The sequence below is a fragment of the Conger conger genome, chromosome 13 (genome assembly GCF_963514075.1).
Source record: "Conger conger chromosome 13, fConCon1.1, whole genome shotgun sequence".
In the NCBI taxonomy this organism is placed as follows: domain Eukaryota; kingdom Metazoa; phylum Chordata; class Actinopteri; order Anguilliformes; family Congridae; genus Conger; species Conger conger.
Window position 1 is genome coordinate 47354668 of NC_083772.1, and position 17193 is coordinate 47371860.

Genomic DNA, 17193 nt, shown 5'->3' on the forward strand with positions numbered 1-17193 from the left:
TGTCACTAAAACTGTCCTAGCTGGTGCTGTGGAGATATAGCAGAACTCAGTGTTACTCACATGGTGAGTTAACCATGTTCTCAGTGTTCAGACTATGGTGGCTTGTTATATTACTTAACTTTGCAATGACTTACTGAAGCTGACGCTCTAATCCAGAGAATGCACAGAAGTGGTGACAGATACTATCTAGCGTTTAGGTAAACTAAGCAGGAGGTACACTTTAGTGGCGGGAGAAGCTGAGGGCTGAATGGCCTGTTTTTGTCATTATGTTATGTTAGAACATCTGTGAACCTCTCAAGAATACCATATATCAACAAGAAGGTACAGAGGACCATTCATAATCAATATGAGTAATGTTAACCTAAGAAATAAGAATTTGTACTGTAACTAAAGAAAGTACCACAACACAGATAACCTATCTTTACACAGCCATAAGTGAGACATTATCAAAGGTAAACGGAAAGAAAGAGAAAAATAAAGGTTATCTGGAGGGGTCAGGGGAGGTATGGTGCAAGCTGAGTAGGGTTTCTGCTGTTCTGGCTGCAGTGGGGAGATGGGCAGGGTTTCTGCTGTTCTGACTGCAGTGGGGAGATGGGCAGGGTTTCTGCTGTTCTGACTGCAGTGGGGAGATGGGCAGGGTTTCTGCTGTTCTGACTGCAGTGGGGAGATGGGCAGGGTTACCGATGGAAGAGGTGGCGACGCTCCGGGTGTAGGCTAGCCGTTTCTCCATCCACACCGCGGGGTCCAGGAACCGCTCCATGCAGAAGTAGCGGAATACCGGCCGGAAGTTCTGGCACACCTCGCTGTAGGCCTGGATCATGTCCGAACGTGCCTTTATCGCTTCCTGCGCGTGATATGGCCCATGGGACAGGAAATACAGGACATGTTGAAGGTAAAACATCTTTCACTCCCGTCCAATGCCACAGTGTCTTCATTTAAGTTCTGATAGGAGAGCTTGTTTCGTTAATTCTGAAATATTATGCATTCTGAAAGCAACAAAAATGTCAGACACAATGTTAAGACCACACCCCACAGTGGTAATGCAAAATCAGTAGTCTAGACTTTTAAGTGTCAACGGCAATCACTTGCAATCCAAGCTGTGCTCTGTAGCAATTGCCTTCTGTCTGTTTGAAATTGAACACAAAGTATAACAGGGAAGCAGATAACACAAAGAGATGTGTCACTCTCCAAGCTCTGGAAGGGAAGCATGGACCAATCATGGCATGGAACACTAAAGCGTGAACCAATGGGAGTACAGAGCGCTGGGCGATCGGCAGCCTCACGTGCATCTTCCTGCGGCAGGCCAGGCTGGTCCAGTCCCTGGGGCGGAAGCGATGGTGCGCTCCCTTCTGAGGGTCGACCAGGAAGTCCCCGAGGGGCACGGTGCCACTGCACCACTCCAGGACCCCGCTGCGCTGCGATAAGGGCACCACCTGCCAACAGAGCGCCCGTCAGCCATTATACCCACCCGAAGACTGGCAGCCATCTTACCCACCCAAGGACCGGCAGCCATTTTACCCACCTTAGAAGCCCGTCAGCCATTTTACCCACCCAAGGAGCCAGTCAGCCATTTTACACACCTGAGGACAGGCAGCCATTTTACACACCTAAGGAGCCAGTCAGCCATTTTACACACCTAAGGAGCCGGTCAGCCATTTTACACTCCTGAGGACAGGCAGCCATTTTACCTACCCAAGGAGTGGCAGCCATTTTACACACCTAAGGAGCCAGTCAGCCATTTTACACACCTGAGGACAAGCAGCCATTTTACCTACCCAAGGAGTGGCAGCCATTTTACACACCTGAGGAGCCCGGCAGCCATTTTACCTACCCAAGGAGTGGCAGCCATTTTACTTACCCAAGGAGTGGCAGCCATTTTACCTACCCGAGGACAGGCAGCCATTTTACACACCCGAAGACAGGCAGCTGTTTTACCCACCCGAAGATCGGCAGCCATTTTACACACCCAAGAAGCCAGTCAGCCATTTTACACACCCAAGGAGCCAGTCAGCCATTTTACACACCCAAGGAGCCAGTCAGCCATTGTACACACCTGAGCACCGGCAGCCATTTTACACACCTCAGGAGCCCGTCAGCCATTTTACCCACCTGAGGAGCTCGTCAGCCATTGTACCTACCCGAGGACCGGCAGCCATTTTACCCACCTGAGAAGCCTGTCAGCCATTTTACCAACCTGAGGAGCCAGTCAGCCATCTTACCCACCCAAGGAGCCAGTCAGCCATTTTACCCACCTGAGGAGCTCGTCAGCCATTGTACCTTCCCTGAGGACCGGCAGCCATTTTACCCACCTGAGAAGCCTGTCAGCCATTTTACCAACCTGAGGAGCTCGTCAGCCATTTTACCAACCTGAGGAGCCAGTCAGCCATCTTACCCACCCAAGGAGCCAGTCAGCCATTTTACACACCTGAGGAGCCAGTCAGCCATTTTACCTACCCGAGGACAGGCAGCCATTTTATACACCCGAGGACAGGCAGCCATTTTATACACCCGAGGACAGGCAGCCATTTCAGCCGGCCGAGGAGGGGCAACAATGAGCTAGAACACCCTGCATAGCTCAAGCCCCAAACGCTGGGCGAGATGGTACCTTGTAGCGGCAGATGTTGAGCTTCCTCTTCCTCGTCTCAGCGTTGCGCTGCAGCAGCGTCGAGCACATCTGGAACACCTGCTGCATGACAGCATCCTGCCGTAGGTCATCCTGGCCCTGCGGACCAATCAGTGCACAGTATGACAGCAGGGACGAATCACAGCACAGAATAAATGTACTCAACCTGAGCGTGGACCAATCAGCGAAAGGAACATTGATGCAGCATATACTGTAGACAAGGTACAGATGAGCAGAGGTGGGTAGAGTACAAAGTCTGTTGACAATATCAAAAATGATATTGTTTATTTTTATCTATTTCTTTTTTATAATTTTTTTGTGCATTGCCAGTCAGGGGCGCCAATAATTCTGGAACCGACTGTACATGAGTCTGAGCACAAATTACTTCCCTTAGCACCTCAAGCACAGCCAAGCCCTGTCACGAGTGAAACTCAACACTGCTCCAATCTAATCTGTGGTTACCCATTAACCAGACGGAAGAGCGTAATTCCTGTAAAGACACGTTTACAATGATCAATGCAACAATTCCAGCATCTGTTATGCTCTTAAAAATATCTGGCTAATAATTGACACTGGGAACTTGCAGAAATTTGTTGAGCACTCACACTTGCATGCAAGGTTCAGTTTTGTTCAGAAAGAGTACATTTGCTCAAGTTTAAAAATTCTGTGTACTTTCGTTCTGCAGTTTTCTCACTGGCAGAGTCACCCTGTGGGGGACCTAACCCTAACCCTGGACCTAACCTTGACCAACACACCAGGTGCGCTGCAGAGAGCAGGTGACCTCACCTTGACCAGCACACCAGGTGCGCTGCAGAGAGCAGGTAACCTCACCTTGACCAGCACACCAGGTGGGCTGCAGAGAGCAGGTGACCTCACCTTAACCAACACACCAGGTGCGCTGCAGAGTGCAGGTGACCTCACCTTGACCAGCACACCAGGTGCGCTGCAGAGAGCAGGTGACCTCACCTTGACCAGCACACCAGGTGGGCTGCAGAGAGCAGGTGACCTCACCTTGACCAGCACACCAGGTGGGCTGCAGAGAGCAGGTGACCTCACCTTAACCAACACACCAGGTGCGCTGCAGAGTGCAGGTGACCTCACCTTGACCAGCACACCAGGTGCGCTGCAGAGAGCAGGTGACCTCACCTTGACCAGCACACCAGGTGGGCTGCAGAGAGCAGGTGACCTCACCTTGACCAACACACCAGGTGCGCTGCAGAGGGCAGGTGACCTCACCTTGACCAGCACACTAGGTGCGCTGCAGAGAGCAGGTGACCTCACCTTGACCAGCACACCAGGTGGGCTGCAGAGAGCAGGTGACCTCACCTTGACCAGCACACTAGGTGGGCTGCAGAGAGCAGGTGACCTCACCTTGACCAGCACACCAGGTGGGCTGCAGAGAGCAGGTGACCTCACCTTGACCAGCACACCAGGTGGGCTGCAGAGAGCAGGTGACCTCACCTTGACCAGCTGCCTCCGGGCCTTGCCGTCTGAACCCACACAGTCGATGATCTTGGGCAGGTTCACTCCTCCAGCGAGGTGGTAGTGGGGCTTGAAGGACCTGATGGTCACCAAGTCATCGTACTGACCAGAGGGGACCACCTGTGTGCACGAAAACGCAAGCGTTCTGACTGGGGTACATGGTATAGAAATCTACATAGATTTCGGTATACACTTCTGGGTCTGGGAACTGTGCATGACATGTTCTTTTCATTAAACTCAAATCAGAGCCTTGGGTTAGCATTAGCTCAACACCATTTACAAACTAGCCAGTTGTTTTGCAAAAGATGTTTTCCAATTTATATTCTTTAACTTCTTGGCATTCCACAAAACACCAAAAATTGCATAACGCATTGTGGGAACCAACAATCCCACAAACCACAAGTGAATACGCAAACCCAGTGATGTTGTAAGAGTTCTGGGCCCATAAGGCTGGGTTTCAGCTCCACAGTGGCCTCCTACATACCTTGATCTCCATTGTGGGGATCACAATGTCATCCAGATCCTTAATCTGCATAATAGGCTGGTCAGACGGAATGGGTATGGCTTCTAGAACAGAGGCAGAGACAGGTTAAAGTGAGTCAATCAAGAGTGGAACCTCACACAGCTTTTAGAGCAGGGCTTCTCTAACTCTGTCCTGTGGATGCTGTTGGTTTTTTCGTAATATTCTGTGGCTATTGTGTAATAATTACAGTATGTTCCAATGTACTGGTGCCCCCACATCCGGCAGTAAGTAAGTAAAGAGTTTAATTTTCTGTTATGGACACTTGGGTCACCTCTTCTTTGAGATAATTTCAATCGGTTCACTATTTTGGATTTACCAGCAGCAAGTTAAAGGATGGAGTCTGAGAACAGCGCTTTTCTTTGTGGTGGGTCACTCACTCTTCTCGGTCTTGTGACGGCTGGCGTCCAGGTAGGCCAGGGTGATGTAGGCGTTACTGAGGGCCTCAAGGCCTCTGACCATCCGCCCTTTCTCCCTCCGGATCTCATTGATGATCCTGAGTGCTACCTCCGAACGCTCCTGGAACAGCACACACAAGAACAGCTCACTACAAGTTTTACCTCATTATAAGAACGATTTGTTCAGTGTCAAACAATTTCTACATTTCTACATTTCATATATTTTAAACAAAATAGGCCAGTAAACAGTGCCTTTGAGATGATGAGCTAAGACTGGCTTATTTGGCTGTTGTTATTATGTTTTTGCATTCTCATCCTATATCCAATAAAGCCTCTCTCCCGGTGAGCATTAGACAGGCTCTACGTTGACAACCTCTCTCTTCGAGGTTTATATTTATTAATGATTCAATAGGTTGAGTCTGCTGCTCAGATTTTGGAGTAGACGACATGGTGTATGTTGTCTCACCGGGAAGTGTCAGGAAATGCCAGGAAGTGTCACCCACCGTGTCCAGTTGGGATGGGTGGCGGGGGACTGAGCGGGACAGCCGGTTTCGGGAGAAGTTCTCGTCCTTGTTGGCGTTGACCAGCGCCAGGATGATGAACAGGGTGTGGTGAGGGTGGTCCAGCGATGTCTGGCGGATTAGCTGAGGGGCGGAATAATCTCTCATTACAGTGGCGGAATACAGGGATTAACATGGACCACACAGTGCTACAATATGGACTTTACCAGACTGTGGATACTGAGAGTGTTTTTGTAAGACTTGGAAGGCCAGAGGTGACACCATTGTGCACTTGGACTTCAACGTGAATGCAATACTCTCCTCACTCCATGGCTTTTCCTTATTCACGGCAGTTGTTTGGCATAGATAACAGACTGCAGGTGGGCATGAATTGTGGGCAATGTAGTAATAGAAATGCTATAGCCTATAAGTCTGTAGAGAGAATGCCTCCGACATATTTTAGGTTTTTCACCAAAACTGAAAATGTGAAAGACAGCTCACACCCCACTGGGGACTGGGACAACCTCTGATTTATAAGACCAAGTCTCACGGCCATTGTAAAGATGATGGCAGAGGAGCCTCTGGAACCCCCGGGCCGTAGCTGAGGAGCCCAGGCTGGCAGGCGGGGCCCATGGCCCTTCCTCAGTGCGTGCGGCGCTCACCTCGATGAGGACGTCGTGGAAGCCGAGGTCCTCGCTGCTGCCTCGGGGGACCTTGGTGCCCATGCGGGCAGCCAGCTGGTACATCAGGGGCAGAAACTTGTAGGACGGAATCCTCTGGACAGCCTCCTGCAGAGGAAGAAGCACACTGAGCACGGGCGGTCCGAGTAGCCTGGTCTCCAAGCAACAGGTTAGGACAGTGGGATGGGTGGATGGGAAGCGTTGTCTTCATGGTGATGTCATGTTGTTAAGGAACAGGTTAAGGGGGGGGACGGTTGTGGGGCCTACCTTTACGGTGGATGAGGATGGTTGCAGGGCCTACCTTTACGGCGGATGAGGATGGTTGCAGGGCCTACCTTTACGGCGGTTCAGGATGGTTGCAGGGCCTACCTTTACGGCGGTTCAGGATGGTTGCAGGGCCTACCTTTACAGCGCGGTTGAGGATGGTTGCGGGGCCTACCTTTACGCCGGTTCAGGATGGTTGCGGGGCCTACCTTGACGGCGCGGTTGAGGTCGGGGTTCTCTGCGTTCCCCAGCCACAGCGACGCCAGGCGGAACACCCACAGGTCCTGCTGCTCGCCCAGCTGCAGACACAGGATGTAGTTCTGCACGGCCTTGAGCAGGAAGAGGCTCCGGTCCTCCCGCAGAGCCGCCAAGGCCCGCTCATCCAACTCCAGCTCCCGCTGCACCTTCACCGTGTACCTGCAGGGTCGCCACGGCAACACCGTTAACCTGCGCACCTTCACCCTGTACTTGCCAAAGGGCCACTCGTCCCACCCTTCTGCTAACCACCAGTTATGCTAGCCTGCCTTTTATGAATTATAAAGCCTCAATCAAATCCTCATTGTCTTTTATACCAGGAATCAATTAAGCTGCCCTTCTTTGACTGTTTTCCAGTACCAGTATTTCTCATAGTGCGATCCCTAGAACTGCACATAATACTGAATTCTACTAAGTGTGGTCGGACAAAGGTATAGCATAAGAAAAGTATAGCTTATAATAGTAATACTTCCTTGCTTTAATATAGCGCTTTTCTCACCAGCCGGTGACTCAGTGTTCACAGTGATGAAGGCCATGGAACGGCAGCTATTTTACACCACAATCCCACACATCAGCTGAGGTGGAGGGGAGACTGCCTCCAATTTCCGATTTATAAATCTACTTTTGGTTATATATCCCAGCATCATGTTGGCCTTTTTACTGCAGCAGCACAGCGACTAGAGCCTGACAGGCTTTAACAGAACAGAGTGCTGGCGGCTCTAACTGCGTGACCCAACCCCCACTACCCTCAGGTGTCATCTGATCTGTGGTGATGGTCTCATGGTGACATGTTGCTTGGTGAGCGGTCCCTATGGAAACCCACCTGTTGGTGTTGACGTTGTGCTCTCTCATGAGCTGCACCTCCTCCTTGGCCTTCTCGAGCAGCGCCTGTTTATCCTGGAACTCGGAGGACTTCATGTAGTTCTCCATGCTCTGGTACTGCGCGTCCGAGAAGCGGGCCAGGGAGAGGTACGCCTGGGTCTTCTGGGCGAGCAGCCGAGGGTCCTCCCCTCCTGAGTGCTCCTCCATCACCTCCACCGCCTACCCAACACCGCCACACAACCGCCCTTTACCACAGCACTACCCAACACCGCCACACAACCTCCCTTTACCACAGCACTACCCAACACCGCCACACAACCGCCCTTTACCACAGCACTACCCAACACCACCACACAACCTCCCTTTACCACAGCACTACCCAACACCGCCACACAACCGCCCTTTACCACAGCACTACCCAACACTGCCACACAACCTCCCTTTACCACAGCACTACCCAACACCGCCACACAACCGCCCTTTACCACAGCACTACCCAACACCACCACACAACCTCCCTTTACCACAGCACTACCCAACACCGCCCCACAACCTCCCTTTACCACAGCACTACCCAACACCACCACACAACCTCCCTTTACCACAGAACTACCCAACACCGCCACACAACCTCCCTTTACCACAGCACTACCCAACGCCGCCCTTTACCACAGCACTACCCAACACCGCCCTTTACCACAGCACTACCCAACACCACCACACAACCTCCCTTTACCACAGCACTACCCAACACCGCCCTTTACCACAGCACTACCCAACACCGCCCTTTACCACAGCACTACCCAACACCGCCCTTCACCATAGCACTACCCAACACCGCCACACAACCACCCTTTATCATGGCTCTACCCAACACCGCCACATGTCACTACCCAGCACTTGTGGCTACAAGGTGCAAAGCGCTCATTTAAATAGAGTTTCTTCATACGGATTGTGTGGCTATATTAGGGCACTGTGGGTTTTGATAATTTCAGTGTATTTATAGCACCTTTAACTCCTTTATAATCCACATAGGAAAGGTAATTGTATCGTAGTGGTTAAGGTAAATGACTGGGACCCGCAAGGTCGGTGGTTCTAATCCCGGTGTAGCCACAATAAGATCTGCACAGCCGTTGGGCCCTTGAGCAAGGCCCTTAATCCTGCATTGCTCCAGGGGAGGATTGCCTTCTGGTTAGTCTAATCAACTGTACGTCGCTCTGGATAAGAGTGTCTGTCAAAATGCCAATAATGTAATATAATGTAATGTTGTTTTCCACAATATGGGACATTTTAGGCGATGAAGTCAGAGGTGGGCGGAGTTCTACCTTTTCCAGGTACTTCTCCAGAATAACCCCGGGGCTCTCCAGACACGTTTCAGCCAACCAGCTCCCACAGAGCCTCAGACACTCCGCGTACGTGGGCTGCAACGCTGGGTTAAACTCCACCTACACACAGGAGCACACACACTCAGTCTCACACACATACACACAGGAGCACACACACTCAGTCTCACACACCTACACACAGGAGCACACACACTCAGTCTCACACACATACACACAGGAGCACACACACTCAGTCTCACACACATACACACAGGAGCACACACACTCAGTCTCACAAACACCAACACACAGGAGCACACACACTCAGTCTCACACACACCTACACACAGGAGCACACACACTCAGTCTCACACACACCTACACACAGGAGCACACACACTCAGTCTCACACACATACACACAGGAGCACACACACTCAGTCTCACACACCTACACACAGGAGCACACACACTCAGTCTCACACACATACACACCTAGACACAGACACACAACTCCACACAGGACCATACACACTCAGTCTCACACACATACACACAGACACATACACACAGACACACACACACATGCAGTCTCACACACCTACACACAGGAGCACACACACACACACACACGCACGCACACACACGCATTTACACACTCACTCACGCTCGCATACACACAAAACACTTCAAACTGCAGAACATTACAGCTTACTTACTTAAGACAAAAGACCACAACACACATCTCACAAAAATGACAGTTTTTTCAAACATGGGGGCAAATGTTTAAACAGCTCAAAGGTAAACTTTGACACAATGTCTTTACAGTTGAAGTTTTAAAGCCTTTAAATTTGTTTCTTAAGTGCACACACCTCAATGGACAACCTTTTCAGGTGTGCAAAGGTTTCCAGTTGCAACAGAGCTCTGAGAGGATACAGAGCTGGCCTGCAGAGGGACCACACCATCAGGCTCCACACCTGGAGACCATGCAAGCCTCACCTGTTTGCTCGGCGCCTCTTACCTGGTCGCTAAGTGTGTCGATCATCTGTCGAAGGAGGCCCAGCGCCAGGTTGTGCTCCTGCTTGGCCCAGAACACCTGCACCTCCTCCAGTTGCCACGGCGATGGGCCCCACCCCCCGCTGGGCCAGCTGTGCTGCTTCATCTGATAGGCTGCCTTCTCTGCCAGCTGCAGGGGGAGAGCCAGGATTTGATCAGGTCAGAACAGGCCAGAACCAGGCCAGAACCAGGTCAGAACCAGGCCAGAACCAGGCCAGAGCCAAGTCAGAGCCAAGTCAGAACCAGGCCAGAACCAGGCCAGAACCAGGCCAGAGCCAGGCTAGATGAAAACCAGGTCAGAGCCAAAACAGAAGCAGGTCAAAACCATGGCAGAACAAGGTCAAAACCAGGTTAGGACCATGTACCAGGCCGAATGCGATGACTCCCCATTTATTCTGACGGGCACTACCCGACAGTGCCACTGACTGTGGATGTGACTGCTTTTAGCCTCCACACTTTCATATGTGAATAGCGTGATTATCGGCATGCACATGCATGTGGATATGCACACCCCCAGCGGGGCCCGGGACTGGCCTGTGTGTGTCCGGCAGAGCGGGCCAGCTTGCAGAGCTGCAGCAGGTGAGCGGCCAGGGCATGGTGCAGGTACTGCTTCCTGTCCGCGTCGTCCTCCCGCAGGATGAGCGTCTCCTGGACCGCCGTGCGGAGCGCCAGGATGGGCTCCAGCAGGCTGAACTCGCTGTTCTCCAGGAGCTCCCCGTGCTCCCGCCAGCGGCCCTGCACCTCCGCCAGGCCACGCTCCGTCAGAGCGCTGCGTCAGGGAGAGAACCAGCCTCTGTCAGTCTATGACCGGACAATGTTTACATACAAAAACATCTACGCCACATTCTCAACCCAGCCTCTGTCAGTCTATGACCGGACAATGTTTACATACAAAAACATCTACGCCACATTCTCAACCCAGCCTCTGCTGCAGACGACCGTGTGCTGAGAGCACTGAGCTATGGAAACACTCTCTGATATGATTCCTAAAACAGCTTTATTAGTCGCTTTCCACTTAGCTTTTCAAATACAGCACAGAAATGAAAAAGCCACATCCAGAAGAGGGCCGAGGAGTTTATAGAATAACAAACACAAAACAAGCAAGGTATTCAGCAGAATCAACTAGGCTCTCAGTGTATAATAGTAGGGACTCAGCATGTTTGTTTTATAATATTTATAAAGTGATCATCCTGCATGAGACTGAGATTAGTGACTGACCCGCTCTGTGTGAGCGACCCGCTCTGTGTGACTGACCCGCTCTGTGGGACTGACCCGCTCGGGACCCGCTCTGTGTGAGCGACCCGCTCTGTGTGACTGACCCGCTCTGTGTGAGCGACCCGCTCTGTGTGACTGACCCGCTCGGTGTGAGTGACCCGCTCTGTGTGACTGACCCGCTCTGTGGGACTGACCCGCTCTGTGGGACTGACCCGCTCGGGGGGACTGACCTGCTCGGTGTGAGCGACCTGCTCTGTGTGAGCGACCCGCTCTGTGTGACTGACCTGCTCGGTGTGACTGACTCGTTCTGTGTGAGCGACCCGCTCTGTGTGAGTGACCCGCTCTGTGTGAGTGACCCGCTCTGTGTGAGCGACCCGCTCTGTGTTACTGACCCGCTCTGTGTGACTGACCCACTCTGTGTGACTGACCTGCTCTGTGTGAGCGACCCGCTCGGGGGGACTGACCTGCTCGGTGTGAGTGACTCGCTCTGTGTGACTGACCTGCTCGGTGTGAGTGACTCGCTCTGTGTGAGCGACCCGCTCTGTGTGACTGACCTGCTCGGTGTGAGTGACCCGCTCTGTGGGACTGACCCGCTCTGTGTGAGTGACCCGCTCTGTGTGACTGACCCGCTCGGGGGGACTGACTCGCTCTGTGGGACTGACCCGCTCTGTGTGAGTGACCCGCTCTGTGTGACTGACCCGCTCAGTGGGACTGACCCGCTCTGTGTGAGTGACCCGCTCTGTGTGACTGACCTGCTCGGTGTGACTGACCCGCTCGGTGTGAGTGACCCGCTCTGTGGGACTGACCCGCTCTGTGGGACTGACCCGCTCTGTGGGAGTGACCCGCTCTGTGGGAGTGACCCGCTCTGTGTGAGCGACCCGTCCTGTGGGACTGACCTGCTCGGTGTGACTGACCCGCTCGGTGTGAGTGACCCGCTCTGTGGGACTGACCTGCAGCAGAGCTCTCCCACGCTCTCCAGCTCACTGATCCTCTGCAGGTTACAGAGTGCCGGGTACAGAGAGGACACCGCCTCCAGACTGTCTCTGCACAGAACCTCCACCTCCGAGACCCTAAAAAAACACACACACACACACACACACACACACAGGCAGGATATATGGGTGGGTATGTGTTGCGGTGCAGATGGTGAGAGGGGTTTAGGGGTGTGTGTGTGTGTGTGTGTGTGTGTGTGCGTGTGTGTAGTACCTGGTGGTTTTGAGCGTTTGGCTGAACACTGAGAGCTCTCTGTCCCTCAGGGCCTGGAGGGCACAGAACACTGACTCATTAAAGCCAGGGGCCACTCTGTCACTCCTGAAACACAACACACACAATTACAGTGGGGGTGTAACACTGTAACACTGAGCACACACACGGATACACAGCTCACAACACACACTGACACACAGACATACAGACACAGACACACACATATACACACAGACATACAGACACACACACACACACACACACAGACATACAGACATACAGACACACAGACATAAAGACACACATAGCCTGAAGACCCATCTCTTCAGGCTACACCTTTCCCTCCCCAACTCACAATCACCGTGATTAGCCTTAGACCGTAATGGCACTTATGTATAGATATCGTTACTTGTATAGGTATTGTTGTTTTTATTGGCTGTTGTATTGTTGTATTCTAGCTGCCAACTGTGGTATGCTAGTTTGAAAGTTGATTGTACTCTTCAAGGGTTCTGAATTTCTGTATGTTTACACTAGGACTCGGAACACTACTGTCCTCTCAGGTCCACTTTTGCACTTGTTCTTGTGTTTGATTTGCACTTTGTTGTACGTTGCTCTGGATAAGAGCGTCTGCTAAATGCCACATAATGTAATGTAATGTAATGTAACAGACACAGAGACACACACACAGACACAGACACACACACACACACACACACACACACACACACAGAGACACACACACACACAGACACATAGACACACAGACACAGACAGACACACACACACACACAGACACACACACACACAGAGACACACACACACACAGAGACACACACACACACACACACACACACCTGTCCGACAGGTCGCAGTCCCACTGTGTGTTCCTCCAGGCTGCCTGGAACTGCAGCTCCCTGAGTTCGGCCCCCCACTCTGCCCCCTCGCTCTCCAGGCCCCTCAGATAGGTCACCAGGGTGCCACACAGCCCAAAATTCTGCAGGGCCTGCAAGGGGAAGGGTCACAGTCAGACACCACACCCAACTTCACCCCCGCGCCCCCACCCGACATCCCAGCAGCACCCCGGGTTACCTCCACAATCCCCACATGTCGGGTGACGTCTGAGAGGCCGGTGTGCAGGTCATAGGTGGCCAGAGCTTTCCCCCACAGAGCCTCGTGCTCGTACGTCCTGATCCTACCAAACACAAAATATGGGCCGACATTGGGTCAGGAGGTAAGAAAAGTCGTCTGGCAGTGGGAGGGTCGCCGGTTCAATCCTACCCTGGGTGTGTCGAAGTGACACATAACCCCCAATTGGCAGCCAATCACCATTGGTGTGTGAGTGTGTGTGTGTATGGGTGAATGAGGAGCATCAATTGTAAAGGCGCAACATAAATGCAGATCATTTACCATATTTCAACATTCTAAGTCGATGTTCGCGAAGTCCACAGCAGGACAATGATCCAAACTATGCAGCCAAACCAACAAAGAAGGTCTTTCAGGCAAAAAAGTGAAGGCCAGACTGAAGGCAAATAGCCCCCAAAACAAGCAGGAGCTGAAGAGGGCTGCAGTACAGGCCTGGCAGAGCATCACCAGGGAAGACACCCAGTGTGTGGAGATGCCTGTGGGTCGTAGACTCCAGGCAGTCATTGATTGCAAATTAAATATTGAATATGATGACTTTATTTATGTTTGAAAATTTGTCCAACTACTTTTGGTTCCCTAAAACTGAAGGGACTATGTATAAAATTAAACGCTGAAAGCCCGCATTTTAACCACATAACGTTATTTCAACTGTTTGTTTCAGGAGTACCAAACAAAAACAACAAAACTTCTCTGTCACTGTCCAAATACGGACTACGCCGTATACAACTACAGGTATAGGCATCGTCTCTGTCACATCATTTATCTATAGCTTTATTAAAAAAATATGTTCTGTGCGTCCATACTCCTCTTCCATACGTCAACTGCTCCACCTCAGCCAAGCGTAAAAACCTTTGTGCAATATTTCACCGTTTTCTTTATTTCAGGCATTTCCATTTTATGTGCAAATTCTAAATGTGCATAAAAACTGTTATGGATGGAAAACCTGCTACACCATGAACCCCGTTACCTGGTCAGAGGACTGGCCATCTTGGCCCCTGCACACCCGTACAGACTGTCTGGCTCCCCGATGCTCCTGTACACCTCGATCAGCAGGTCCTGACAGCGAAAAACACCACGAGAACACTGCATGAGCTCACAATGACGTCAACATGGTCCCAACAGATCCCAATGCGGTTTTTAAGGCCGATACCGTCGACTGTTTAAAGAATGTTCATGGAAATTCAGACAAAAGAGCTTAAGCTTTTCAGACATGCCTGCACAGATAAATCAGGTAATATCCTGAATGTAAGAGGTAATTGCAACACATTCACAGTATTAAATGAAACAACAATGTAGTTCATGCAGGAAATTAATGGATTTTTTGAATTATTTTTTTTTGTTTTTTTGTTCCTGTCATTGTGATGTTGTATCATCACCTTAACTGGACTTTTATTAATTAACTGGACTTTTATTAATTAACTGAACTTTTATTAAGAAATGAAAAGCAATTCACAGAAATTCCACACCGCTGGGTTTGGCTGCCCTGCACATAACAGCACTCTCCAGAACATTCTTTGAGGTGGACGAAGGAGCGCCCCCTCTTGGGAACAAAATAGCCACAGATTTAAACACTTGGCTTATATTTCTTGTAGCCTAGTACACAATTGATTATTTGAGAAAATACAATTGGAAGACTGAAAGCTGAAATCGGCTGATTCCAATTCTGTACTGATATATCGGTGCATCCCTGAAACTATTTTCACATTAAAGAACAAGGAAGATGCCAAACATTGTAAACTTATGTTCTGGTTATAAGATATTTCTGTAATTTTATCTCTAAGAATCCATGTTTTGTAATGTTATAGTTCATGCTTTATTTTCACAATAAAAAAAACTGTTCCCTTTCAAGTCAGTCGATTCCAGAAAAGCGGTTGAAAGGCAGTTGAGCTCCACCTGCAGGCTGGTGCCTGTGTCCTCCACACTCCTCTCAGTCAGCCCAGCGATGCTGAAGTTCTGGCTGCTCTCATCAAACGCCAGCCGGCGGGAGGTCTTGGACTGGGTCCTGCAGAACCATACAGACACGAGACCTGAGTGGACCATCCCACATCGTAATGGAGCTCACGTGTACTCTTTGGTTACTGTTTACTGGAACCAAAAGACAAACTGAACTGACGTGACCATAACGTCCTGTATTGTGCAGGCCGTGGGGCACCAGTCTGAATACACGTTTGCGTTCCCGAGCTCTTTGTGGCAAATAGTCTCATATTTGAGCCAGGAAGGGAAGACATATTGAAAGTACTGTATAATATTATTTATTTGATGGCACAATGCAGCTCTCTGTGGATCAGAGAAAAGCAGAAAAGAGAAGAGAGTGAGGGAGAAAGAGTGAAAGAGAGGGAAAGAGGCAGAGGGAAAGATGACGACAGCAAACAGCACACTCGTGGGCTTTGTGTAAAAAAATAAACCCGGCTTTGGTCACTTGGTGAACGTGCCAGATGCATAAATCGCCTGGAAGTGGTGATATTTCACTGACCAGGGCCAGGTGGATTCAAAATATTAGAACAGCAAGGAATGTTCCAGAAATAACTCACTGCGTTCGAAGTCAACTGATCCGTCCAATCATAACACAAAGTGCCACGAAAAAACGTAAGAAAGAATCCACAAACATGGGGGACCTCCTGATCAAACAAGCATTCTGATGAAGAGAAATTCCTCCTTTTGTGCCAGTAATGAAACACTGACACTTCATGTGGACTGAAACACATGGCAAACAAAAGGCCTATAAAAGGTACCCGATACCACAGAGTAGTACCACAGAGCGAATGTACAACAGAGCAAATGTACAACAGAGCTAATGCACCACAGAGCTAATGTACCACAGAGCTAATGTACAACAGAGCTAATGCACCACAGAGCTAATGTACAACAGAGCTAATGTACAACAGAGCTAATGTACCACAGAGCTAATGTACCACAGAGCTAATGTACAACAGAGCTAATGTACAACAGAGCTGATGCACCACAGAGCTAATGTACAACAGAGCAAATGTACAACAGAGCTAATGCACCACAGAGCTAATGCACCACAGAGCTAATGTACAACAGAGCTAATGCACCACAGAGCTAATGCACCACAGAGCTAATGTACCACAGAGGTAATGTACCATAGAGGTAATGTGGCACAAAGTGGCTCAGGCCTCACCTGCGATCCTCCTCCAGGCGGGACCGGACCTCGTCCACGTAGATCTCGGCGTAGAGCAGAGCGGTGAAGTGGGCGGAGCAGCCCTCGGCCGCCCGGGACACCTCCAGGTAGTTCAGCTCCAGCCAGAAGTTAGAGTCACACACCGTCCCCAGGGAGGAGCTACGACACACAACGCACACTGATTGGGCCATTCGCTGACTGGGCCATTCACTGACTGATATACTGACCGGTTGGTTGATTGACTGGCTGTTTGATTTTGTTTGATTGACAGCTGACCTTGCATATGGCACACAGCCACAGGACAGAACGCATTAGGAGACCAAATCATCTCAAATCCCAAAATGCATAGCCTACTGTACTACACCACATCTAAACCTTGACATTTGTTCTGACAGAGCAAACTCCTTTCCCGTACAGCAGAAGTCTGTAGCCTAGTGGCTAATGTAAATGACTGGGGCAGCCTGTAGCTGAGTGGCTAATGTACATGACTGGGGCAGCCTGTAGCCTAGTGGCTAAGGTACAGGACTGGGGCAGCCTGTAGCCTAGTGGTTAAGGTACATGAC

General features: G+C 50.6%; 1 protein-coding gene and 1 pseudogene across 6 annotated transcripts in view; both read right to left on the minus strand.

Annotated features, from left to right (window-relative positions):
• Positions 1-17193, minus strand: part of LOC133107602 (uncharacterized) — a 980437-nt pseudogene that overhangs the window by 819116 nt on the left and 144128 nt on the right.
• The window catches only part of atm (ATM serine/threonine kinase), a 55830-nt gene that overhangs the window by 4051 nt on the left and 34586 nt on the right, over positions 1-17193 (minus strand). For all 6 annotated transcript variants that reach the window (XM_061216270.1, XM_061216273.1, XM_061216272.1 and 3 more), the window contains exons 39-58: positions 16631-16789; positions 15382-15490; positions 14456-14544; positions 13435-13537; positions 13200-13348; positions 12346-12450; positions 12090-12209; positions 10459-10693; positions 9890-10054; positions 8870-8989; positions 7546-7763; positions 6677-6884; positions 6186-6311; positions 5527-5667; positions 5006-5144; positions 4590-4672; positions 4085-4225; positions 2606-2722; positions 1284-1433; positions 682-844 (exon numbers count right to left, since the gene is read on the minus strand). In XM_061216270.1, the coding sequence (XP_061072254.1) occupies positions 682-844; positions 1284-1433; positions 2606-2722; positions 4085-4225; positions 4590-4672; positions 5006-5144; positions 5527-5667; positions 6186-6311; positions 6677-6884; positions 7546-7763; positions 8870-8989; positions 9890-10054; positions 10459-10693; positions 12090-12209; positions 12346-12450; positions 13200-13348; positions 13435-13537; positions 14456-14544; positions 15382-15490; positions 16631-16789 (2840 nt within the window). The remainder of the gene's footprint in view (positions 1-681; positions 845-1283; positions 1434-2605; positions 2723-4084; positions 4226-4589; positions 4673-5005; positions 5145-5526; positions 5668-6185; positions 6312-6676; positions 6885-7545; positions 7764-8869; positions 8990-9889; positions 10055-10458; positions 10694-12089; positions 12210-12345; positions 12451-13199; positions 13349-13434; positions 13538-14455; positions 14545-15381; positions 15491-16630; positions 16790-17193) is intronic.